Source organism: Vidua macroura, chromosome 1 (assembly GCF_024509145.1).
Source record: "Vidua macroura isolate BioBank_ID:100142 chromosome 1, ASM2450914v1, whole genome shotgun sequence".
In the NCBI taxonomy this organism is placed as follows: Eukaryota; Metazoa; Chordata; class Aves; order Passeriformes; family Viduidae; genus Vidua; species Vidua macroura.
The window spans coordinates 63245927-63272578 of NC_071571.1; the positions used below are offsets into that span (position 1 = coordinate 63245927).

Consider the following 26652-nt stretch of genomic DNA (forward strand, 5'->3'; position numbering starts at 1 on the left):
GATTTGTTTACTTGGATGCCTTAAGTATGTAGAATGAAGAATAAAACTAATGTCAAATGGAAGACAGAAAGTCACTGTCAGATGAACTCTCAGCCTTTGTGTGTATGCATGTGAACACTAAAGGTGTTTAAAATGGTACATAGAAATAAGTAAATAGAGGAGGTTATATGAAAAGCTATTATGTCCCTCTATTCCTGTGTGTAGAGCAAATGTGGTCTATTGCCAGATTATTGCTTGCTGAGTGCATTGGGTCTGTGATGTTTGGCTGCTCTGCAGAAACAATCCTTATAAACCAAAAACTCATTGAAACATAAGAGCGATGTTTTGATTTGGTATGAGGCTTTGCACTGACCCTTGAAAAAGAGCACAGAGTCTTGGTCAATTGTCTTGGTTAATTTGCACAAAAAAATGAAGGCGTGACAGTGGCATGGTTGGTAGCACAGGTAACACACACTCAAAGGACAGGGCAAGCAAGAGCACATGTGTGTGAGTCTGCTGAGCTGCCTTCGCTGGATGTTATTGTGATGAATTCGCAGCTGCTTTTTTGCTGCTCCTGCCACTATCATTCCCTACCTTAGCTGTTTAAATAATGTTACAAGTGTGTCTGCTCTGGGGTCTTGCACTTTCCTTACGCTCTGTGTGTGAACCTCTGAGATCCCAGCATCCTTAACATCTCGAACTGGGCCTACAAGAGCTGGATGAAAGTAAAGAGCAAATGCCTGCTTATTGTGATGGCTTTTACTGGTGCAAAATTTCTGTGAGTGGCACTGCGCAGAGGGGGGCATTGTCTTTCAAATAATCAGCCAAGTCAGTTTCTGTGAGTCTTTGCACTTTCCTTCTTCATACCAGATCAGAGAAGCTCTGCATGCCACAGAGTTGAGCTGCACTGGATGTACCAGTGTGACCCTGAGTTGGAGCAGGATGAGGGGGGTTTGAGGTTCATTGAATTGGCACTGATGAGTTGGCACTCATCAGTCTTGGGAGCTTGCTTGGAAAGCATGCAATCAGAGCAGCCCTGTAGGAGCTTCAGTGGTTTCTGCTGCACCTCTGTCTGTGGAAGGGTGGGAGCAAGGTGTTAGAATTTGAATGTAACTCTATGGTAACAGACAAGTTCAGGGCTTACAGCATCAGGGTTTTGTGAGGCCAGTGCAGTTACGTTATTTTGTTCTTTTTGTTTTATAGATCTTGCACTAAAAATGAGAATTGCTTGCTTTGGTTATAATTCTGTGATACTATTTATTATAAATGCTGGTTGCTTGCATGAGCAAGAAATAAATTGATATTGTCTCTGCTCCAAACAACTAGAATTCAGCATGCCTAAATATTTAAATTATTGCATTTTTCTATTGCATGACTGCCTGCATCACTGAAATAAAGCAACTGCACCAATGAAGCCAACAAACCTTTAATGGAAGCATTTGCATGAACAGCTAACACTATGTTGGATGTAGTCCACCAGAATAAAAGCACTTTGGGGCTATAGTATCTTGTTAAACACATTGTAAATGTTTTTGACAAGAAGCCTGGCAGAATCCAACCAGCCCTGGACAGCCAGCATGTCAGAGCATTTCCGAGTGAGATGTATTATCCTGTCCTGGACTGATAGCTTCGGATAATCCTCTAATCCAAGTGATTGCTTAAATGTTGCAGCCTGCTTAGTTTTGCTTGGTCTGGGATGACTTGCTGCTGGAGAGCTCAGGGTGAATTAACGAAAAAAAACCCAAAAGATTAAAAAGAAAAAAAAACCCAAACAAAAACAAACAAACAAACCCCCAAAACAGGACTGTGACACTGTGTCTGAATAAATGAATTTTCCTGCAGCTGTCCAGGGTCCAGGCTGGACTTAAGGATATTGTATCCCAGTGGTGCATTTGCTCTGTTAGACACAGCTTCTGGCTTTGTTTTGCCTCTGACTTTGATCTGTTTTTCCTCTGACTTCTGGGATTTTTGCTGAGGCTGTCAAAGAGAAGGTGACTTGAAGAAGGCAGCGTGATGTCAGTTTTTCTCTGGAGGACACTGAAGCTTTTGCTTGTCCTTGTGTCTGACAAGAGTAGCCTCTATTCCTGTACTCTTTGCCCTCTGCATGTCTTGTGCTCCCACTTCCATCACTACCTCCTTGCATCGAGGCCAGACTGATTTTCACATGCAGTAGCCAAAGAACATTTGAGAAGCACATTCCTTTAGATGTCTGCTTGATGGTAGAGCAAAGTTGTTTTCTTTGCACTCAAACCACAAAACAATGGGAAGTTGGAAGGTCTGTGTGGAAGATGCTATGGAGTGGAGGAATTCAGCTAAGGCAGCTGCCCTGTTCTCACTGCTAGTGTGAGTGTCATATCAGGATTGTTGATTTTGCGCTTGTGTTGGGATGGGGGAGAGTCAGGTACTGGGTAATATTTCAGAGTCCCCAGACTGCTTCCTGGCCCCTGCCTCTTGCCAAGAGGACTGAGAAGGGGAATGATGTGCCCTGCACCTGGGCCAGGCTGGCAGCAGAGCAGAGCCTTCCTCCGATGAGAGAGAACCACCAGAGCCCCACCAGCACCCTGGAGTAGCTGGAGCCTGACCTTCCTCATCTGGTTCTGGGTGGCTGTGTGCCTGCTTAATCCCTTCTGTCACTGGCCAAGAAAAGTTACCACACTAGTTCGCAAGTGAGAATGCTGAGAAACAAAAGATTCATAGCTCACGATTTCCCCCTCTTTTCTTACCTCTGCTCTTAATTGTTCTGAGAACAGAGAGAATCCTCCCCCTCCTCCTCCTCCAAGAATCAAAACCCTTTTTTGTTTTTCTTGTCTTTTACAGATCAATTTTGTAGCCTGTCAGCTGTTTGCACTTTTGGCTGCATTTTGGTTTCGTATTTACTTGAGTCCCAGTCATGCCAGCTCTGCTGTTCGCCATGCATTTGCCACCCTCTTTGGAATATACTTTGCTGTCTTCTGCTTTGGGTGGTGAGTATTTAGTCACCATTTAGACAAGCCTTGGGTAAAAATAATTTTAAACTTCATATCAGCTTTTTTGGATAAGATCTTTTTAATCTGAAGGCTCTTAATGCTACCTTAAAAAAAATATCCTAACCAACATAACCATTCCAAACCCTCAAAGTGGAATGACTCATTAAAGTATTTTTAAGTGAAGTATTTAATTTAATTTGTGATGTTTGTTCTGGAAGTTAAGGCCACAACAGTCTGCTGTGAAGATACCTCTTCTGGAAAAGATGTATCCAACTTGAATGTGCACTTTGAGCCAGGCTACTCTTTCAGTTAAACATACGGATAATATCTTTTTAATAAGTATCAGCTTGTGTTGGATAGTCAGGCTATAAAGATGTCCTGTGGTAATCCAGGTTTACTGGTACCCTGATATGACATCACATTGATGTCAGTTGCATGGAAAAATATTCTCTTGCTCTGAACTGCCAGCACTTCCAGGTAAAATAGAAATTATCTAAATACTCACTTTGTTGTCTTCAAGGTATTCCATTCATCTTTTTGTCCTGGTGATGATGAGCTATGGCATTATGAATATGGCGAGTATTCCCAACATCCACAGGTGAGCTGATGCGGCTGCAAGTCTGCAGCTGCCCCTCTGATAACTCCTCTGCTTTCAGGGAGAATCGTGAGGAGTTTTTAGAACCACCTTCTCTTCTTTCCTTCCCTTCTTTTCTTTCCCAGTTACTTGCAGGAACTTTGTTCATGGAGTTACAGAAGCAGCTGTAATCTCAATTTGTGGTTTTTTTTGGGTTGATGTATTGCATTTTCCTATGAAATTGCCGGCTTCAAAATTTGACTTTTGCAGGCATAATAATTTATGGACAAACCTTTGATTTCTTAAACATAATGAAGTCATGTTCTCCTTGGTCTTGTATTCTTCCAGATTGCATTTGATAATCCTTTTTAATGTGTTTTCCCCCTTACTGTTTGGCCTTTAGGTATTTTCCACTTATTCTCGAGTTAGGTTGTTCAAATAAGGTCACTGAGGCAGCTTAGCTTAGTGATCCACAAAATGAGGTCTTGCTTTTGGTACTGGGCTTTGTGAAAAAGTAGAAAATATCAGAACTGTTATTGCTTAAAGTAGAAGCTTATGGTTTGGGTGTGTGACAGGTGTTTTCTGTCTCTGCACTGTCTGACTGTCTCTGTAGCTGCTGCTGAATGCTCAGAATCCACATAAATCTGGGCTGGGTAATGGAAACCCTTTCTTCACTTGCCTTCAAGGCCAGGGCTGTCAAGAATCTGGTCAGATAATTCTCTCACCTTCCTTTTTTTCCCTCTCTAAATGGGAACCCTACTTATGATTTTGCTAATATTATTTAGAAATGTGAACTGTAAAAAACAATCCTGTCTAGAGCAGTTACTAGCATTTTGCACCAGCAAGATGGGGTATTAACGAGGTATTTTTTCCACCCTCTCACAGTGTGCAAAGCCCATAAGTCTAGAGGTAATTAATAATGTCATAAAAAAGAAAGGTAATTGGACAATGTTAGTTAAAGAAATGCCATCCAGAGACCAAAATAAAAAGGTGTTAAAAATCTGTAGTATGGTTTCCTGGTCGTTGTCTCTGCATGTCCTGCATGTCTTGAGGGAAATGCAGGAGTTAGTGGCTGTAGATCAGAAGAACCAAGTCTACAAAGGAATCATCCACTAGTTATTTACATCTTCCCAGACAACTTGGGGTGGTGTTAAGGAAAAGGACACAGCTTCAACGGGAAACCCCCTCACTCTTCCTCTTTAGCCAATTAATTGCAGTGGCTAACAACAAAATAGCTTTATACTGAAATACAAATCAAGCCAGTTCGTATAATGTCACCCACTGCTGCAAGACAGTCACGTGCTGATTTGAGTCAATGTGAAATGCCCATCCAATGTGCTGAAAAACCTCAGGAGTTCTGAGGGAGGATTGGGTTAGGACTTTTCTATTATATTCTACTAGCCACAGCAGTGTGACTCAAAGTGCATCAACATTATTAATTTTGGCAAAGTAACAATGTAATCAAACCAGTTGAGAGTAAGCTAGAACAAGGCCACTTTAAGGTCTCCACCTGTTCATACAGGGGAACAGATCCCTCAGAGTGGTGCTTCAAGACTTGGCTCTTTATTCCCCCAGAAAAAACACAGTGGAAGAGAACAAATTAAATAAACTGCATAATTTAACCTTCATACTCTTTTCCCTGGTTATTTTTTGCTACTTTGCTCTCTGATGAAGCTGCTAGCCTTCAAGGCTTATAAATAGACAAATTAATCCAGCATTAGGAGCAGTTCAGTGTATCTCTCCCTGCTTGCCACCTGTTTCAATCTAAGTGCTTTACACCTCAGCATGGGGGCTTATTTTAGATGCTTCATCCTGCCTCTCACTGTTACATGTCTGAACTGGGTGATTTGCCTTTGGATGGATGCTTTCCATTCTCCGTTGATGAGAGGAGAAACCAAGGACCTTGCTGAGGCAGGACTAGATGCCTGACCCAGATAAAATGCGATAAGTTCTACTCTGAATCTCCTGAAGAATCTGTCATGTCCCTTCAGTCTGCCTTTCATCCGGCTGTTTGCTGTGGGTCGCCTTGTGATTCATCACTGTCACTCACACTGCAGTTTATTAACCCCCAGGGAGGAAAACTCATTTATTTAAAAACCAACCATAATTTGATGAAGGTCTGGCTCTTTTTCAGTTGTCTGCTGCCTGATCCTCTTGTCTGATTTCACCTTTAGTTCTCCCCTGTGGTGGATGCTCTCATGGGTCTGTGGAGAACCCTTCTTGGCAGTGTGTGCTGACCAGCCTCCCGAGGCTCAGCCCTACCAGGCATGCAGGATGTGCCATTTCCTTCTGTAGTCTGTTGGTCTTTGCCTCTTCTCTCCTATATGGATAACCTCTGCTATGGAGGACACCAGTAGACCTGGTCCTGGCCTGTCCACGTGGTGCCAGCCTTTCGTTCTGGTGTCCTAGTTCTCCATTGCACAGTGTAATTTGCTTCATGTGTCAGTCTGTCTCCAAACATCCATCCACTTCTTTCCTCCCCAGTATCATCTTCCTTGCTCATGTAAATACCGGGAGAAGTTACTTGTATGAAAGGCTGCATCTGCCCATGCAGACACTGCAATATTGTCAGTCTTCAGACTGTTCAGCTGTTAAGGTAGAATCATGCTCCTGCCCTGCCCAACAGAAGTGTGCTATCATCTTGCAATGCAGAGTGAATTTGTCACATCCTTCCTAAGGAATGCTTCTGAAGTGATCTTCTAGGTCCTTTCCAATCTATCAGATTCTATGATTTTTCTGGAAGATGGTGTGCTTCAGTATGGAGAGCTGAAAAGACTGGGCTATGTGCCATCATCTGCCTTTATATAAAATCATGAGAGAGAGAATACCTTAAGCTTGAAATATATTAGTCTTTGCTAGATCTGAGGAAGAGTTGCAAATAAAGAACATTTACAGACAAAAATGCAGTGGATAACTTCAGTGAATGGCATACAGTATCTATCATCTGGTTTCAAATACTTAAGTTGGACAGAAATTTTAAAATAATATGTGAAGATGGGAGCTTTGAAAATTCAATTTTGCAACTTGAACTGATCCTATTTCTTCTTCTATTTTTCCCTATCTCCAGAATGAGGAGACACCTCTGTAAGGTTTCAGCTGAGTACACAAAATCATCAGCCCCCTTTGAGAATTTCTTCCAGGTGTTTTAGCATAGCTCCAGACTTTTTAACAATCTGATTTGAAAAAATCGAAACAAGCCCAACCCAATTTGAGTGATTCTAGTTCTTGTTGGTACTTATGTTGATAACTATGTGTTCTGTGTGTTATGTTTTTAGGTACTCCTTTGTTGTAGCTATGGGATACCTCACGCTATGCCACATAAGCCGAATATACATATTTCATTATGGTATTCTCACTACAGATTTTTCCGGGTGAGTGAGTCTGCAAACTGGTTCCTGTGTCAATCAGTATTAATTGATGTTAGATCTGTGGAGTACCTGAAATTTTGTTTCCCTTAAGCTTTTTCTGAGGCTTTTGTTGTGATCTTTGGGGTTTTGTTGGGGTTCATTTTGTTTTGTGTTTGGGTGGTTTTTTTTTTTGTGGTTTTTTTTTTTTTTTTTTTTTTTTTTTTTTTTTGTTTGGTTTGGTTTGGGTTTTTTTTTTGGTTTTTTTTTGGGGGGGTTTGGGTTTTGGTTTTGTTTTTTAAAAAAGGAAGAAGCACTGTATGACTTTTGTACTGATTCGTTTTTTCTACTGTTTTCCTTCTATAGGCTGTGTAGTTGGGAAGGTAGAGCTTAGTTAGCTAGCCAGGTTTCCCTGCGGAGCAGCCTGGAAGGATAAGTTGGGCAGTCTCTCCCTGGAGCTCTAGGAGTGACTTAAGTGGCTGATGCTCTGCTCCCTGGTGGTCTGCCCTGAGAGGTGGGGTGGGCTGTTCTCCCTCCAGAGCTGTCCCTCTAGGCACAGCTGTCAGCTCTGTGTCTTTTTTCCTCCATTGTGATTTATCTTGAAGCCCCAGCTGGGAAGGTGTTTCCCAGCCCAGTCTCTCCAGGGTGTGAGGGCAGGACTTGGGCAGGGGTGAGTTGCTGGTGGAGCTGGGTGAGTAACCCAGGCAGAGAGACAAGAGATCAGCTCGGGTTGTCAGCACTGGTTCTCTGATGGGGCCAGCTTGTGACTGCTGCTTAGATAGCACAACTTTTTGTATGCTGGGATATGTGTGAAATGGTTTTCATACATGCTGTAGTCTCTGATTTCACTCAGAGAAGCAGTGGAGGATGCTTTGCAGAGATAGAGACAGCTAACCCTATGTGCTTTGTTTGTGAGAGGAAGGTATGCTTTTGTGTGATTTAAAACCAGTGTGTTAATCTGTATTCCACTTGTTCAATTGAATGTCTGAAAGCACAGTAATTAGTAACATACCATGAAAAATTTCTGTAAACTCACACAGTAAGTTTTACACAACTCTTCCAAGTCTCTTTCATCTTACAGGCACAGAGTAGGAGAATGAAGCTCTTTGCTGTCTTTGTGCCCGTGTCTCTCTCTTTGAGGTGGTGGGTTTCAGCATTTAATTAAACTTCAGGTGGTGGAGGGGAAGTTTCTCTCAAACTCCTGAGGTTTGTTTTTTTTTTTAAGGAGGCTGCAGTAATGGGAACTTATATGTTTAAAGATATTTAGTTCTGTAATTTTTTCTGCAGTTCTTTTAATACACAAAAGCATGTCCTCAAAGAGCATGTCATACCAAGAAGGCTATAAATGGGATTGGAATGCTATAGCTCAGTGTGTGTAAGAGACAGAGACAGAGAGAGAAATGAGAGAGATCATGCTTTTCTGAATACTGTGTTCAGAAATGCACATATTAACTCTCTCTCTCTCTCTGAATACATTCAATAAAGATCCAGCTGAGACTGGGGGTAAAAGAAGAGGAATGGGGGCTGTTTGTTATGGATTAGGTAGTGCTCTCTGCTCCCTTGATGGAAAAGTAACTACTCTTATTTAATTATGAGCTTGAGGATAATAATGGTAGTGAAAAAAAATGCTTGAAATTACTCTGTTATTTGATTTTGACTTGATGCTTCAAGATACACACCAATTCCTAAACTTCAGTCAAAAATAAAACTACCAAGTAGTAAACAAGTGGAAAATGTACTACAGGTATGAATTGCACCTTCAGGTATATTTTAAAAGCTAAGAATAAATAAAAATACTGTAGTGATATCAATAAAAACTTGCAATCCAAAGTGTTGAAACCCAGATCATCCTCATAAATCTGTCTTAAAACCTGTTTTCTTCAGCTGTAAATATGTGCCTATTGAAGCTTTTTGCCCATACCTGAACAGATGTAATGACCCAGAGAGCCAAAATATACTCCCTGGACAAAGTTTTACTATGTATGAGCAGCAACTGAACCTCCTCTTGTTTGTTCTCCCATATTTAATTGTTCCTCATCTGTTGCATGTGGTAATAGGGAATCATTAAGACAGGGTCTGGCTGAGAGGATGGCATTAAAGTTCTCCCTCAGGGTTTCTGTAATGCGTCAGACTGAACCATGGAGCTGTACCCATCTCCCTTGGGCCTCCCACCGTTTTGGGTGAATGTGGCTGGGGATACATGTTGAGAAGGCCAGACACTGTATTTGGAGGAATCTTTAAGATGCAACAAAAAACCTATCAGCTGCTGACTTGCGTTTGAGGTTTCAGTATACCCTAAGTCTGGTGATATCTGGTTGCAAGGAGGCAGTTTTAATCCATATCAAATAGGCACATAACCAGTTCTATTGCCATCAGTTTCCAGTGTCAATTCCCTGAAGTGATGAGCCATTGAGTATTTCCCAGTGGCAGTGCTGAAAGCCAGCATCTGTCATTTGCTCTCTTGATCTGCCTTGTGCAATTAACAACTTGCATGCATAACCCTCTTGAAGTGTACTTGCAAATACATTTTTGGGGTGTTTTTACTAATAGTTGGCCATGCTATTTGTTTGGAGCCCTCCCATTTTGAGAACAGAGCTTGTAAAATGCAGGTAGAGATGGAGAAGGTAATTTTTGAGTCATATCTTAAGCAAACTGGAAAATGAAAGATCAACCTGTGGCATATCACTTCCAGGTTACAAAATAAGAAATAAGGGACTTCTTACCTGCTGGTGACTAGTTAATTCTTAACACCTGAAAAGGGGAGGTTTGGTCACTGAGTCCCATTGTCAAAACTGTATTCAGGCTGCTTGCAGCTATTTCTTGATTTAAGAATTTTTCATGTATTGCATAGTACTTAAGGAAAAACTCGTTGCTTTTTTTAAACTACTGCCAGGTTTTAAGGAAAACAATTTCCAGCTTGCTGCACTTAAATTTTAATTATTTTAAAAAAATGTGTATATATTTTATCAAATTTCTTTCAGTTATATTATCTCAAATAAGTGATGATATAATTTAGGAATTTTCTTTTTACTACTTCCTCAAAAATCCTATTTGTTTTTGAATGCTAATTGTAGAGTGACTGAATCCTGTGCTTCTCCCTTAATTCATATCAATCTTTGAGAGAAACATGCATGTTTTATTTTGCTTGGTTTGCCATGACATTTGTACATTGTACCTGGAAAAACTAAATCCTAACTCTTTCTCTCTCTTATTTCTTCTTCTTTATGCTAAGAGGATTATGCTGGTAAGTTGCCTGCCTATAGAACTTCATAAAAACAGTAATAATATCATACAGTTTTGTTTTTTCCCTTTGTATCACAGGGTCAGATTGAGTATAGCAATATGATAGCTTTAGGGAAAACTAGTTTGTAATAAGAAATCTTGATACTGATTTTTGGAAAGTAGTAGTAGATAGGGTTTCAGTCTAGCAAGCTTCATGACCAAATGCAAGATGGACATGATCATCCAGATAAAATTCAGAAGGTATGGAATTTGTGTCTGTTTCAATCTTTTGCTTGATTAGGGCCATAGAGCTTTTTAATTTCCTCTTTGAGTTCTTGCAGTGTCTGAGCAAAATTTCCTAATATTCCAGGTTATTCAGTGAAATGTCAGAGAATGATCCTGGAGAACGGGAGTTTCTTTCATATATGAGTAGTGGCTGAGAGATCTGGGGTTATGTAGCCTGGAGAACAGGAGGGACCTTATCACTCTTTACAGCTGCTTGAAAGGTGGTTGTAGCAAGGTTGGGGTAAGTCACTTCTCCTATATAACAAGTGACAGGACAAGAGGAAATGGCCTCAGGTTATACTAGGTTATACCAGGAGAGATTTAGATTGGCTTTTAGGAAGAGTTTCTTCATGGAAAGTGTTTCCAAGCATTGGAACAGGCTGCTCAGGGAAGTGGTGGAGTCACCATCCCTGGAAGTGTTCAAAAAAGATGCAGTTATGGCACTTAAGAACATGGTTTAGTGGTGAAGATGGCAGTGCTGGGTTAACAGTTGGACTAAATGATCCTAGAGGTCTTTTCTAGTCTTAATGATTCTATAATTCTTGCTGCCATTCCTTACGGAAGAGAAACTCAGTTTCGTGAAGGTCACCATACACAGTGTTCAATCTTCTGTTGGTCTTAGAGAGACCATAGCTGAAGTATCTGGGAGACTTGAGCAGTTTTCCACCCCACATTTGTAAAATCTATAGCTCTGGCACAAATGCTTTGGTGGACATCACTCTCCAGGCACCACCTTTGTGTTTGCACTATCCCAAATGCAGAGCAGCAGAAGCAGCATTCTCAGCAAACCACCTAGAAAGAGATGACTGTTGAGAGAACCCTCTCAAAAAGCCATATATATAAGCAGATGCTTCAGTAACAAGTGTCACTTCAGGCAGTAAATTTTTGCTGGGTGGTTAGGTCTTTGTTGCTGTTTTTTTCCTCTCTCAGTGGCTTCTAGTTTCAACCACAAAAGGAAGGAATAAAAGTACAGCGGCTGTTTTTCACAAAGGAAATACATTTGCTAATGAAAGCAAGGATAGATGTTACCATGTGAAAACACAGAGCAGAAACGTTGTCTGGTCCTGCAAGTTCAGTTGGTTATTTTTATTTTTTTCTCTTCTAAATGTATGACATGCAGTATAATGCTGCAGTGTCTGTTCCTGCAGTGCTGGGTAATCCTGGTGTGCAGCTGGTCCCCAGAGGCAGTGCAGCAGTGCACTGCAGTGCAGGTGCAGGGTGAGTAAGGGGGTGGGGGGGTGGTCAGTCTGTTTTCCATGCCTGCTTGCTGCTTTGCTGCTCAGCTGGGTGCTTGTCCACTGGAAACAGCCCTGAGATCACTTATCATTGGATTCACAGGAGCCCTGCAAGAACTGCTGTGTGGGAACTAGGCAGATTTCAAGCAGTCTATCACTACTAGAGAGCTCCTCACATCTAGTACATCCCTGGACACTTCTCCAGAAGTAAACACTCTTTTAAATGAAATGCTTCTATCATGAAGGCTTAAGAAATACTTCACAAACACACACACACAAAAAGGCAACACATCACATGAAGGAAACTGTAAGTTGCTTTGGAGGTGGCAAGTGTGTTTAGAGAAGTGTTTTTCCTCTGATGTACTTCAGTACTTCTTCCTTTTACTGTTGAAAGCAAAAGTACAAGCTCACTGCCAGCTTGGCTATCCCCTTGTCAGCAATGGTTACTGTCACAGCAGGGTGTGACTGTGTGAACTTCTTGTCATGGCTTCAGCACTGCAGAGGTAACCCTGAAATACATGTTCTCTGTTTTGGAGTCTTGTCTGCTATGAGCCTTTGGACTCCACCTCCTCTCTTAGTGAAATCAGGTCAGTGGAAACTATTTCTAGCAAGCGTGTGCCAGACTTCTCCACGGGATTACCTAAGGTCAAGCAGACTGTGCTTGGAAAACATCTTTTCTCTCGTAAGCCTTGAAACTTACTCAGTGCAGAAACCAGCCTGTGATGCAGTGAGGACCCCCACAGCAGTTTACAAACAAAGCATCTTTACTTCCACTGGCCTGTGCTTCTGGCAAATTTATTGCATTGGGGCAAGCTGTATTTAAAATTTATAGTCACTGATATGTTTTCATTTGGAAGAGTTTATTTAGGGGAGTAAACCCCTCAATTGAGCATTCTCTGTAAATGGTTGTATCTTAGTCTTGTGTTATTTTTCAAGGCATCTAATGTGAGGTAAACAAAAACCCAAAGCTGTCTTTACCTTACGTTAGATGCCTTGAAAAATAAAATTGTCCTTGGGTCAATTTCTTGATTTTTTTTTAAATTAAAAGTTGGCCACTATGACTTGTGTGTAAGAGGTACTGCGCAGCTACAACCTAAGATTAAACTCATAGCCAATATATAAAACATGGGAAAGGAGGGGAAATCACACCACACATAAATCAGATTCTCTGTTTTTGTGGTAGTTTGTATCTGTAGTGCTTAATAGGACAGATTAAGAGGGTGTGGAATCACCACTCAGCATGTGGCTGCAAAGCAGTCGGTAGGTGTTCAAATGTGATGGATTGCAAGTTATTTAGGCTTCTAAATGTGTTTTATTTCAAATGCTTCCTTCCTAGGAATAAGTCTTTGTGCTTCATCTGTAGTAGGTAGATTTTCTTTTTGAATCCAACCTAATTGCTCCCCTCCAAAAACCTGTGCATCGCAAAATTTGGGAGTAAGAAGAGGGGTTGGGAGGTTTATAGTTTTGTTAACTTCCCTTCTTATTTTTAGCACTATTGACTTTTTCCAGTAGAGTCTAAGGGTTAAAATAGTATCATGTTGGAAACGGTTGACTGTATGTGATATGGTGCTGATTTAATATATTAACTTACTCAATGTTTTATTGCTGTTTAAAGTTACAGCTTGCCTGAAAGGCTGAATAGAAATGGTAATTCAATACTCTGGTAATTCAAAGTTTTAATAATCAAAACTCACATGTTTAGGAATTTATGATACTTCCCTCCCCCCTCCCCACCCTTAAGGGAGAGTTCCAGTAATGTCATTATTTTGTTGTGCTCTGCCTTTTCCTGCAGCAAAGACATGGTCCCCCTGAGATCAAGTCAGTGGGGAACGGTGGGCAGGAGGAGAGGAGGGAGGAGAATGCTCCTTGTTCACCTGAAAGATTGCTTACCCTTTGTGTGAAATGTTGGCTGATACCTGACACTGATCTTGTGCAAGATTTAGTGTGTGTCATCCTGTTGCCACTCTACAGCACTCTACACTCTACAGCGTTTTCCACCTACCTGAGCAGGGTAGAAAAGAGATCACAGAATCAGTTAGGTTGAAAAAGATCTCTGAGATCATCAAGTCCAACTTATGATCGATCGCTACCATGTCAACTAGACTATGGCACTTTGTGCCACATCCAGTCGTTCCTTAAACATCTCCAGGGACGGTGACTCCACCACTTCCCTGGGCAGTGCATTCCAATGTCTAATCACTCTTTCTGTAAAAATTTTCCTTAGATGTCTAACCTAAACCTGCCCTGGTGCAGCTCAAGAGAAGAGACCAACTCCCACCTGTCTACATCCTCAGGCAGCTGTAAAGAGCAATAAGGTCCCCCCTGAACCTCTTTTCTTTTCTCCAGACTAAACAATCCCAGTTCCCTCAGTCACTCATCATTAGACTTGTGCTTCAGACCCTTCCCCAGCTCCGTTGCCCTTCTTTGGTCTCATGCTGCAGTCCCTCATTGTCCTCTTAATTGAACTGAGCACAGGATTGGAGGTGTGGCCTCGGCGGTGCTGAGTACAGAGGGACAATCACTGCCCTGGTCCTGCTGGCCATGCAGATACAGACCAGGATGTCACTGGCCTTCTTGGCCACCTGGGCACATGCTGGCTCCTGTTCAGCTGGCTGTTGACCAGCACCCCCCAGGTCCTTTTCTGCTGGGCCACTTTCCAGCCACTCTGGAAAATATGTATGACATGTAATATGATGATGTCAGAAGGGAGAACAGGAGGTATCTAATGTTACCTCCTTCCCACTCGCCTTGAGAGACATGTCACTTTTGTTATCCCTTGTCTCCTGTGGAGCTGGGAGATTTGAGGGAGAAAGACTGTCCATCTTTTCTGATGAAAGTGCAGGAAAGGCTGACTTGTTCTGTTGGCTTACAATGTGCCATTAATGAGGCAATGAATTCCTAATATAGATGAGGAGAGCCTCTCTCCTCTGTGTTTATATGTAGTATGACTTCAGTGCAGGCTTTACTCCTGCTGCCCTCGGATTGTTTGCATTTTGGTTCTCTCTGGTTTACCATGGGGGCCTTGTCTAAGACAAGTGTCTAAATTTAGACACTTGAAGTCATATAGTTTTGGCTTAGAGCCTGAGGTTTAAAGTTGCCCACTTCAATATTGGTGTGAAGTGCTTCCCATAAGAAACGTATGCAACAAATTGAAGCAATTTGAAGCAAGTGTTAATGTTCCCCCATAAAGCTAAAAAGGTCAAACACTTTCAAAATAAAAATTTGTGTTTATTGCAATAAAACTGCTTGATTCAGTGACAGCCTCTGTATCTCCTAAGGATTAAAAAAATCTTCCTTTTAAAGGATTAGGATTTATGTATCTTTGAAAGCAAAGCTAAATTTTGTCTTGGAAAATCTACTTTGAGAAACAGGATGTTGAAGATAATGGTAAAAATGGCTTATAAATCACTTTTCTTGAGAATTGTGTTGAGAATAACTGTTTGACAATATTGCTGGAAGGTGAAAAGTCATTGTTGAATTTGTCCATTCCTTAGCCCTCAGTGGTCTATTTCTCCATCCATTCCTTAGACCTCAGTGGTCTAGGTGACCCAAGAAGAGCTGCTGTACAAACCCCTCTGTTACAAATGTATTCAAGTTCTGTGTATATTTAAGCCTATTCTGATTTTTTTTGCAAACTTTTTTTAATTGGCAGTTCAAGTAGGTACTTCTGAAATGATAAAAGCAGTTTCTGATTAAATAATTGACTGATATTGCATGTTCTGGTTTTGGGTAGAAAATGCAAATTACCCTCACAGAATTACTTGTGGACTCTTGAAAAAGATCAACCATGTTAAATGTTAAAAAAAAAGTACTTAAAATGAAAGAATGTCTTTGCCAGTATTTGTGTGTTTATCATGCTAAGCCTATGAATTATCTTGAGAATCTGTTTGATTTATATTAGTGAGGTAATCAGGTTGTAAACAGTTTACCTTAGCCATTGGGTTTACATTTGATTGTAACCAGTAGGTTGATTTAGTTAAGGATGATCCAGAATCTCTTGAAAATCTCTGTAGAACATAAGTATTTGACTGTTATTTTAGACAGAGACATCACTGAATGTAAGTTCCACATTTTTTTTCTTTACCTTGAGAAATCTGTGAAAAAAAACACAGTTCTTGAACTAAAAAAAAAAATCCCTCAACTTTTTTCTTTAATTATGTTCCAGAAAATATATTTCAGTAGTTAAAGTGAAGAACTGTAATGTTTGAGGCAATCATCTATGTCTCTTAAAAAAGCTCTATATACTAGTCAAATAGTGTAAATAGTTAAATAAATGTGTACAAACTCGAGTTTTCATTTCCAGGTTGAAGACATCATTTTTGTTCAAACAGAAACCTCCATCTGGTTAATGCTGTCAATTTATTCTCAAATGGAGAAACAACCCATTGTATTAATCCTCAGTGAAGGCAGATCTCTTTTGTGGGACTGGTTTTACATACAGTCATCACAGCTCATGCTTTTAAAGTAGTGGTGTATCCTCATCAGCCATTCCCATCTTGTGGCTATTGTGGTTGTGAGTGATCTGAGCACCCTGTGCTGCTGTCCCCAGTGGCAGAGAGACTGGGAGAAGCAGTGTGATGGGGTGCTCATCCCTTGCTTTGCCTGCCATGGGTCCTTCCAAATTGCAGATGTTCAGCACCAGGTTTCGTGTCTGAGGTGCCACCCTAAACCAATGGAGGAACTGGTCAGTTTTCCTCCCATCTTTCCTCTTACTGTCCTCTAAATACTCTTGGCTGTGTCCTTTATCCTTGTGGGAACCAGCTCCTTATGCCACCAAGCTGAGTTTAATCTTTTCCCCCATTCCTTAGCTGCAGCAGCTCACATTTGCCTTCAGTGCCAAAAAGCTTTGTAAAGCTGGATATGGGAAGTATGAGTGGCCTACTGGGAGTAGTGGATATTTCTGTGTGGCATGTTTAGTTGGCACCAAAGCTGCTGGGCGGCTGCAAGCCTGCCTCAGGTACAACCAACTCCTTTTTCCAGGGACTCCAGATCCCACATGCCCATACACTCCCAGTTGGATGGTGTATCTTGTACAGGCTGTTCACAACACAGATGCATGGCCAATAAGCAAGAGGGAAACTGCTGTGCTGACAGCTATTCTGGTATTTGCACACAGTCCTAATTGATAGAGCTATTCATGTGGGGAAATAAGCATCTGTATCTGCAGAGTCAACATTTTTTTAGGGCACTGAGGAGATAGACAATAGGAGAGTAACAAACAGTAAGAAGAGCCAGTTGGGTTACAGCAGCACTGCTGTAACCTAGTGTTTCGTTGTATGGGGATTCAATTTGGTCTTTGCCTGAAAAGAAGCTCAGTGGGCTGCAGAAGCTGGTATTTCCTGGTGGTGTGATTTCTTCTGAACTACAATTTGCAGTGCTGCATGATAGGGAGATATAAAATAAGGCTTTGTGTGCACTTAGCAATTAAAAATTCCAGTGCAAGTTACTGTGGGCTTGTTTTGAACCCAGGCAATTGTCTTATGCCTGAGTGCCTCCTTCAGCTTTAATTGGATGTTTTCCACTTGTTGCTAATACAGTTATGCCTTTTAAAGGCATAAAGACATTCAGTGAGAAAGTTGGGAATAATTTGTATTACAAGACATGTAACTGTTGTTTCTTTCTTTGTAATAGTCCGCTGATGATAATTACACAGAAGATCACAACACTTGCATGCCAGCTACACGATGGTAAGAAGAGGAATCTCTTCCCATGTCCTGAAGACAGCCTTTATATACCAGTGAATTCTATGGTTGATTTATGGAGTGAATGTATGTAGTTCAGTGAGTTGTTCCAAATGAAGAAGAAAAATGCTTTATGGAGGAAAATGGGAAACTTAAAGTTTTGATCAGTTTTTAGGATCAAACTGTTTTTGCAATATCAGAGACAACTGTTTTCCCCTTTGGGTATTCTACTTCCTTGGGGCCTAATTTGGATTTTAGCTAGTACCAGTATCTCCTGTTTAGATGCTACAGTGCATCTCCATTAAGTTCTCTGAAGCTGTTACCAATTCTCAGAAGTCAAGAGCTGTTGATACATATGGTCAGTCATTCATGTTAATTTAGCAAAAAATATGCTAGCCCTGGTATATGTGGTGGTAATATACTCCATGAGTTGGGAGAGATAGAATTCAGTAGCTTTTCCCCAGTGCAGAGAGAAGCACAGTTGCAAGCAAAATAACATTGTCTTCAGTCTTGTGCTGTGCTGTGACAAAGAGCACTATTATTTCCCTGTAAAACGCCTGTGTCTAGTATAGTGCAAAGGCTAAAAATGTCGCTTGTCATCAGTAGCATTATTGCTTGTGCCTACTGATGTTGCAGTGCAAATTTCTGATGGTCTGAGGCCCACTGCCTTACAAGCTGTGGGTGACTGAATAAGTGCCTTGATATAGAGTTGTGAGCAAAGATTTAGGTGATGGCACATGGGGGTCTGGCATTATTTGCAAGCCAGGTTTGCACAAGTGAATCTAATGCTTTTTCCCGGGTATAATAGGTACAGCTGGAAGCTTGGCTAATTGACCATGTTGTTGGCATTCATGTTGCTGAGGCTTATCTTCTTCTGTAAATTGAGTCAGCTCAGGTATTGCTGCAATTCCACAGCAGCCAAGATACACATCTAGGATGTTGAAGGTAAACGACCAGACAGAAAGGAAAAAGACAACAGCAGAGGCAGAAGCATTCCAAACAGACCAGAAATCCTACAGATTAATGGTGGTGGAAAAGGCTCATTACATTGCAAACATCCATATATGGAGCAGTTGATCAAATGAAGGCAGCTTGCAGTTCAAACATCAGTGGCAAATTTGTATTTGTAAAAATTTAACACAGCTGTCAGTAAATGGAAACAGACAAAATACCCAGTTCTTTTTGTAATTAAGTGCTAATTGTTCCTCTGAAATTCAGGCCCTCCCAGTATTTACAAACTGAAACAGTGGAGAGAGAATGTAAATGAGCAGCTTATCAGCAGTCGTTTTAGGATGTGGGTCCTGTGTCTGTATTGGTAATTATGGCTAGTATGTTTAGAACAGTGGTGTCAATTGGTGCCAAGCCCCTGATCTTCTGGGGCCCTGCACATGGAGCTGTGTACATGCTCCACATCAAGTGCTGTGACTCATCCTGTGTAGTTCTGCTGAAGCCAGTGGGATTCCCTGCAGTATGTGCAGCTAAAGCTCTAGGGTGAAGGTTTTGAGGTATGTGCTATAAGCAGTATCTGTTTACCACTGGCCGTGACACAAGATTTTCCCATAATTTTCCTGGGACATTGAGTCTGTGTGCTACCTCTGGCCCCAAAGGTCTTGTGCACTCAACAGGAGGTCACCCTTCCAGTCTGGACCTTGTACAATTCCAGATTATTATTGATGTGGTTGTTTAGGCTTGCTCCAGCAGCAGGCAGCTGGGCTGCTCGTTCACACCAGTGGAGCTTCTGTTCCCTGAGCGCCTGTTTCCCTTCCCCTGCCCACTCCTCCTGCTGTGAAATGCTCCATTTCTCACCAAGGAGCCAGCGGGAGGCTTGTGCGTAAATGAGCCAGCAGCTTCTGGCAACAGAGGTTTTTCCAGCCCAGGACAGTTTGTAGAGGCTGTTGGGGGTTGCAGCCAGTTGGTGGCATTGCCACTTCCATTGTGTATGTGGGAATGCTATCTATGGCTGGTTTTCCTGACAGTGTAGCCAGGGTGAGAAAGGGGGAATGAGGTAAGGAACTGGGTAAAGAGATAGAGTAGAACTTGACATAGAAGTTAGGGATTGAGATGTTTTAAAACCACCTGTGACAAAGAAATTTTGAAATTATGGCTTTAGAAATTTATTTGTGGGGTGCAAGCATAAGGCTTTGGGAATAGCTTTTACTGTTTGCCTTTTGGAAAGATCTAATATGTCTTTTCTTTCCAGGAATAGGGCGACAAGCTGAGGAACTCACTGCTGAGCAAAATCGGCTTGCTGTAAAGTAAGGATGTAATTATCTGAGTGATTTGTGTCTAATTTCTTCCAAAGAAGTTGACTCTTTAAGTTGTTTGTTATTTGTTCTTTTTTTTTTTTTTTTTTTTTTTTTTTTTTTTCATTACAGTGTCAGGGACCACATAGTGGCCCAGCCATGGAAATGTTTCCTGCTATTTTCCAGTTCATGAGATGCCAAAAGTCCTACATGCTTTTTGTATTTGCTTGAGAAGTTTTGTTTTTGTAATGCTGCTGTCATCACCCTCCTTACACAAACATACCTTCTCCCTTATAGTCCTTATTTCTTCGGTTCAGGACTTCTGTCTTTATCACCTGTGCTAGTCAGTAAAGCACTGAAGTATTTGGTAATGTCTTATTGACTTAAATATATACTCCACATGCAACAGAACAAGTCTTTGCTGTATTAACTCTTTTAAATTCAGGCTAAGACTATACTATACAGACTTGTTGGCTGTTATCTTCATCTGATCTGTGATGTGCTATTTTTCCAAGTAATCACTCCTGTCAACAATCCACTGCATAGTAAAAATCCATTTTGGTTTGAGTCTGACATTTCAAGTACTGCTTTTCCTTGCCATAATTTTTGCATACTGGATTTTATTTTTTTTTTGGTCTCCCTCCATAATGTTAATACTCCTAGGTCTCTGCATTATATTACTTCTCATTTTTCATATGGAGAGAGCACCTCTTTGAGCACCCTTTTTTTCATAGTTTGTCTCTCAATACAAGTGCAACATGTTAGTGTTTTGGGTGGTTTTGTTGAGTTTTTGTTTGTTTGTTTGTTTGGTTTTGGTTTTTTGCCTTTTTTTGTTTTTTGTTTGTTTTTAATGAAGAATTAGTGTTAAAGAATTACTCTTATAACCATAACTACTTTTCACCATAATATGTTTGTTATTGCCAAGGAAATTATTTCCTTAATTTCCAAGGTAGAAGATTCAGCCATCAGAAAATCTGCCTATGAACTTCAGAAAGTCATTTTTTAAAAGGCAAAAATCTTGTAGGTAGCTGTGACTCCATAGTATCTATTTTTAAAGCTTGCAGCATAATTTTTAACTGCACTTGGCCCTTAATTCTAGTCAAATTCTCACTAAACAGGCTTGGTTTTTTTTCTTGTACAGTAGATGAGTTCATAATAGAAAAGAAGATGCCAATAGCTTAAGTGTCAGCGGCAGGCAAGTCATAACTGAAGAGTTTTAAATCCCCTTTGGTAATACAGCCTTTTGTCTTCCCTCCTGTTCTTGGTCTGTTTTTGTTTCTCACTCATCCTCTGTACATTCCTTTGTGCATTGCTCATGTCTCCCCACCCAACCATGTGCAGAACCCAAGTTGACTTTATTTTTAATCTTACTGTAGAGCTAGGAAGCCCACATCATGGACCTGTTTTTGCAGGACAGAAAGATGACTCTTACCCCAAATTGTTTGCTCCATCTTTCTGTGAAATGCTTTCACCAGAGAACATACCATTTAGGCACTAATATCTACAATAACCAGTAGGGTGAATGCAGAAAATCCTTGCTAATCTAACTGTTTATTCAAACTAATTCCACTTTAAAATAGAAGTAGGCAACAGCAAATGTTTAACTGTTGCTTAGTTTTTCTGCTACAAATTTGTTTTAGTCTTAAAGAATTTTAAGTGTGTTTTGGTTATGTGTGTCCATCTGTCTCTTGGGCAGGAGAGCCCTGAAGCACTGTACCCAAGTTTGTGTTCTCATCTGAGGGCTCCATGTTTACTTGAATGGTAACAATTAGGACCCTTTTGGAGAGCACTCACTCTAATGCAGTGCAGAACACAGTGCACAGTTTGGATGTTGGCATTTTCTGCCACATAAAAACCCCGAGCCTAACAATTTACAAATTACACTACTGCTGAGAGGCCTTTCAGCTTTCTTTTTCCATTGTAATGATCTCTAGCAAAGGCAGTGGATCTTCTTCATTTTACATCAAATGTACAGCCCCAGAAGGAACTGGTGGGATATGCACTTGCAAAATGGAAAAAAAATTAATATGACAGACTTTCTTTGACTTTCATCTTCAGCAGTCTTTCAATTAATGTGTTTTTTCCCCCTTATTTCCTTTTCCTGTTCATGATGCAATGCAGGCAATTACTTCCTTTATTTGAACAGTAGGAGAGGGTGCTTATTCATTCTCTTCCTGTATGTCTCACGTGACACTTCCTATTTTTTGAAAGGCTGAACTGAAGGGTGGGTGAGAGCTTCTCCCAGGACTGAGAATCCTGGTTTTGGAGACTCCCTGCCCTGTGGTTTGTATAACAAGGTAGTTTGATCCCTGACATCCTGGACAGAGGTCCAAAACCAAATACCAGCTTCTCCCTCCTGGTACTGCTGACTGTCCAAAATGGACACATTTGTTACTGTTTTTAGCTAAAAAGTTTCTGAGATTACAACTTTTCAAATCATTAGCATTAGTTCACCTGTAGTTTAAACACTTCCATTTTACCTTTGCTCTTACTGCCATCTACCAGACATCACCAGAATATGACAGGCTGTGTTTCATCTCCCCCAGAACAGATCTAGAGAGTTTTCAGCTGGAGGGAAAGGAGTAGGAGAGAGGTGAGAACTTTGGTAGACAGTGCAACAAAAAACATTGGTGAAAGCCTTTGATGTGTTTTACCTTGTTTTGGTTTTTTCTGTTTGTTCTGTTGTGTGTGGCTGATTTTTCACAGGTCAAGACCTTCTTTACTGGAGTATTTAAGTTATCTCCTCAATTTTATGAGCATCATAGCAGGGCCTTGCAGCAATTACAAGGATTATATCGCCTTCATTGAAGGGAGGCATGTGCACATGAAACTGTTAGAAGTGAACTGGAAGCAGAAGGGTTATGACAGACTTCCTGATCCTTCTCCAACTGTAAGTTTTAAAATGACAAAGATTGATTGTAGGGGGCAGGAAAGTACAGCTTTGTACATGATTCTCATAATTAAAAGCTAAGAAGACAAACCAGTTTTGGGTTATCTTGCCAGTAAAGGTTACAGTGAGTTTTTTCTGTCAGTGGCTGCTGGTTTTATCAAAAAGTCAGAATGGGTGAAGAGGCTAGCGAATTTGCCAAATGGTTTTGGCATGCAAAAGGGGTCACTTGTTAGTGGTTGTCCTTTGTGCAGTGATGGGAATGGGCTGCAGATTCAGACAATGACAAGTTGCAGTTCAGCTCTAGACAAAAGAGGAAATGTCAGAAAAATGCAAAAAAGTCAAATCTCCCCCATAGTGCGGGCGATATTAGAAGTACATGAATCACTGCTAATCAGAAACCATAGCCTGTCCAGGTGGTTTGCAAGAATACACTTTATACACTTTAAGATGATTCAAGAGGTAATTTTATCACATAGTTTTACCACTAATCTGGTTTTATATTATTTTAGTATTACTTAAAGCGTTCTTAGAAAATAGCCTTTTTGTAAAGCAGGATAGTGTAGCATGAGGTTCAGATTTCTCTCTCTTGTCTTAAAGTGACAGTGAAAGTGTAGTTTTGTGAATGTGCACAGAATATGTCCTCTGAAGTTGAGCATGTGCTTTTGTATAATGATTCCTATTGTACACAGTTGTCTTTCGACTGACCCTAGTAGTGTTAGTTCTGATTTACATTAGACTGACTGATGTCAGAATAAGGCCTATATTGTGGAGGCTGCAAGTCAGGAGAGAATATTAAAATCTGCATAAAAAACAATTTCACATTACTTTATTCCAGAATTTTGGAGAATATATAAAAATAGATCAAAAATCAAAAGCATAAAAAAATACTTGGTTGTTTTAATAGGATATTGCATTTTTATTAGCCTTTTGAGAACATGAGTCAATTTTCACATGGTATCCAAGTACCAGATTACTTTTTAATTACAGCTGGATCAAGAAGGGTCTGCCCATGTTGTGTATTTGCAAACAAGCTTTGAACTACTACAACGATTGTCAATAATGGTGTGTAGGAAGCTAGGGAGCTGGAATAGAAAACGTGGCAGAGCACATACCCTGTAGAGTGGATACAAGTGTGCTGTAACAACACAATGCTTTTTGGACAAATGATTTTCAGTAAGACTTCTGGGTGGTAGCTGGCTAGTAAGACCTACTGTTGCACAGAATATCACTGCTTTTGGCTTCCAGGAGGAACCCAGTCTTTAGTTCCAGGAGAGGACAATACATTTAGAGAAGATTTCTGCTTTCCACTGTAGGGCTTGATATGTTTCCTTTCCCATTTTAGAATCTCCACACACTGATGTGGAGTCTGTCATGAAATTCATCACTGATTTTGATTTGTGATTGTCCTACCTATCTAAAGGTAGTTCAATAAACCAAATTAAACTAGAGCTGTGACTCTGGCCTTTTCTTGGTCACCTCTTCTAAATTAATTAGTATCAACTTTGTCACTGGTAACTTTAATGGTTCTTGAAGCCCATAGTTTTTGTATGTCATGAGCACTGCCTTGTTCTTCCCCTTAAGCAAGTGTTTCTAATCAATGTTTCATTGTTTGTGCTTTTTAGGGAGCAGTGATGTACAAGCTGTGTATCACACTAGTATCTCTCATTTTATTCTTGACACTTACCAAGAACTTTCCAATGGCATATATTATTGATAACGAATTTCTTGATAAAACTCCCTTCTTGTCAAGACTTGGTTACCTGTATGTTGTAACACAGGCAGCAAAACCAAAGTATTATTTTGCATGGACGTTAGGTAAGTCTGGCTACATTATGTAGTTTTATCTGTAGCAAATAAGTTTCTAAATGGGGGAGGAGGTCTGAGATCTGGGATGGGGGGGAAATGAAATTGTCCCTAGACCTGTAGTTCAAGTTCACGTGGGAGATGTGTTCCTTTAGGCAGTGGACCCTGTGCTTGTTGGAGGGCTGATGCCTCTAAAGCACTGTGGAGTCCTGTATACACCTTGGCTTTAAGCAGTCCAGAGAAAAGATTGGAGAACTTAGGGAGCAAAAGAAGTGTTGGGGAGGACCAAAATGTCTGCAAGGAAAAGGGAGAGGAGAAGTAAGAGGGCTCACTGAAGAAGGAAGCAAATTTTTTTAGGAGCATTCAGACTGATGGTCAAAATAATATTTTTGCATTTTACCTTCTTTTACAAGTCATATTTCACCATCTATATGTGAGGAGTCAAATCCTTTAGGCCAGGCTGAAAATATCCTGTATTTTTTTACTGGTGTTACAAGACATTGTGTGTAGGGGAGATCCTGGAAGTCCAGCAAGAAATGCATATACCTTGAAGTGGAGAAGGGTGTCACTGCGACAGGATGGAAGTAGCCAGGGAGATTCATTGCAAGGCTGTGATTAAACTGCTGGGAATAAAACTGTCAGATTCAGGGAAGGCAGCCAGGACTGGCATGTGTGGGATGGGAAAGGCTTTGAGAGAAAGAATGGCTTGGTCACAAACTTACTTTTGTGGGATCCAATGTTAAATTGTTGCCTTAATTTTTTTCTGACATTATAGTTAACTGGAAGGCTATTATTAAAGAGATAAGCTGAACTTGCATTTGTGACAAGACCAAGCTGCAGAGGCTCTAGAAATGTCTTACAAATGAGGCAGTTCGCAGAAAAGTATGTATTGCATAGTGGAGGGTAAGGCCTCATCTATTCACATCCCAAATCTCGGCAGGAGAACAGTTGGCACTTTATCCTTTTTTTATCCTTTCCCAGTTTTGCTCCCAGTGGCATGGCCCAGGGCATTACAAAAGCCTGCTGAAGCAGGTGATAGATGCTTCCTGTCCTCAGGACAGGACAGGCACACTGTTGTGTGAGAGCTGCACTGCCCAGATACATGGAAAGAAAATTCAGCTTCTCACTGCATTAGGGGTAGTTCTGGGAACCCAGCTGCAAACCTAACTCCGAGCTGTCACTGAAACCACTTTGGGTCCGAGTGCCTCCGTCCAAGGAGCTGTGAAAGCCAATACACAGCCTGAGCTGTTCAAGCCTGCGGGGAAACAAAGCTCTGTGCTCTGCAGAGCTTGTGGGGATTCAGGTTTTGTGAGCAGCTTGAGGGTGCACAGTTGTGACCTTTCTGTGCTTCACACCTTGCTCTGCAGACAGCAGCCTGGGAAGCAAAAGGCCAAGGGAGATGCTATATAATTATTGCTCATTCCATGATTCCTGGTTTCTTGGTTTTGGTGAAGAAGCACTAATTATTTGGTCTCTGCTACTCTTGGAGCAAGGAAGAGCAAATCCAGGAGTCCACTGCTCTGGGGGATGGTTATGTGCAGCTCCAGTCTCAGAGATTGGGCAGGATCTTGTGGGCCAGCTTCAGGCAGGGTTGTTGTTTATTGTTTGAGGAGTTTTTAAGCAGGGAGAAGATGAAAAACATGGGGAGCTTTCTTTCCATCAGTAAAACCTATCTCATTTAGGAAAGTGGAAAACAAAACAGAAAGTTTTAGGTTAGAGAAAGTTGCTTGCTTATTTATTTATTATAAGTCTTGTTGCTGATAATTAGGTTCCCTCCCTAGTTTTGTGCACTAGGGCTTCTCTATGAGCTTGTGCCTGTACTCACAGCATTTACAAAGTAAAATCAGTTTTCATTCTTGAGGAAGAAATGCCGACCTTTTTAAAGAATGACCAGACTTGTATTTTGTAAATGACCTGGAAGGAAAAGCCTAACCTGTATTTGTGCTTCCCTTTTTCTTCCAATGATCCTCAGTGTTGGCTGCAACTAGTGATCCTGAGACAATAAAGAATTCTCCTTTCTGTTTCCATAGTCCTCCAAGTAGGTATTTCTAGCAGGGGCACATTGAAATCAGAATCTTGAGACCCAGTGATGAGGTGACTCCCAGGCACTCTGAGAGGGGATGTGATTGACAAGAGTGCATCAGTGTGTAATGCCTACTGTTATCCAAGCTTTTACTTCTTTAAGGTAGCTACATGTGTAACTGAAGTTACTCAATATTTGGTTCATAGAGATGTTGAGGCACTTTAGTGAGGCACTCAGCAACAGGATTAGCAAAAGGCTTTGTCTGCAGAATTCTGAATGACAGTCTTAATTAACATAGCCATGTTTGAACTCTTAATAGAAATAATAAGCATGTCTTTGAGATATTGAGTTTTTTTCTGAATTCTGGAAAATGCTGTGACATCCAGGTGCCCTTTCGAGAAAACTGC

The 26652-nt window shown here is 40.9% G+C and overlaps 1 protein-coding gene across 2 annotated transcripts in view; it reads left to right on the forward strand.

The window, feature by feature from the left end:
• MBOAT1 (membrane bound O-acyltransferase domain containing 1) overlaps positions 1 to 26652 on the forward strand; it is a 71572-nt gene that overhangs the window by 21401 nt on the left and 23519 nt on the right. For both annotated transcript variants that reach the window (XM_053977891.1, XM_053977881.1), the window contains exons 2-8: positions 2797 to 2942; positions 3466 to 3543; positions 6795 to 6890; positions 17237 to 17292; positions 19487 to 19541; positions 22236 to 22419; positions 24042 to 24234. In XM_053977891.1, coding sequence (XP_053833866.1) covers positions 2797 to 2942; positions 3466 to 3543; positions 6795 to 6890; positions 17237 to 17292; positions 19487 to 19541; positions 22236 to 22419; positions 24042 to 24234 — 808 coding nt within the window. The remainder of the gene's footprint in view (positions 1 to 2796; positions 2943 to 3465; positions 3544 to 6794; positions 6891 to 17236; positions 17293 to 19486; positions 19542 to 22235; positions 22420 to 24041; positions 24235 to 26652) is intronic.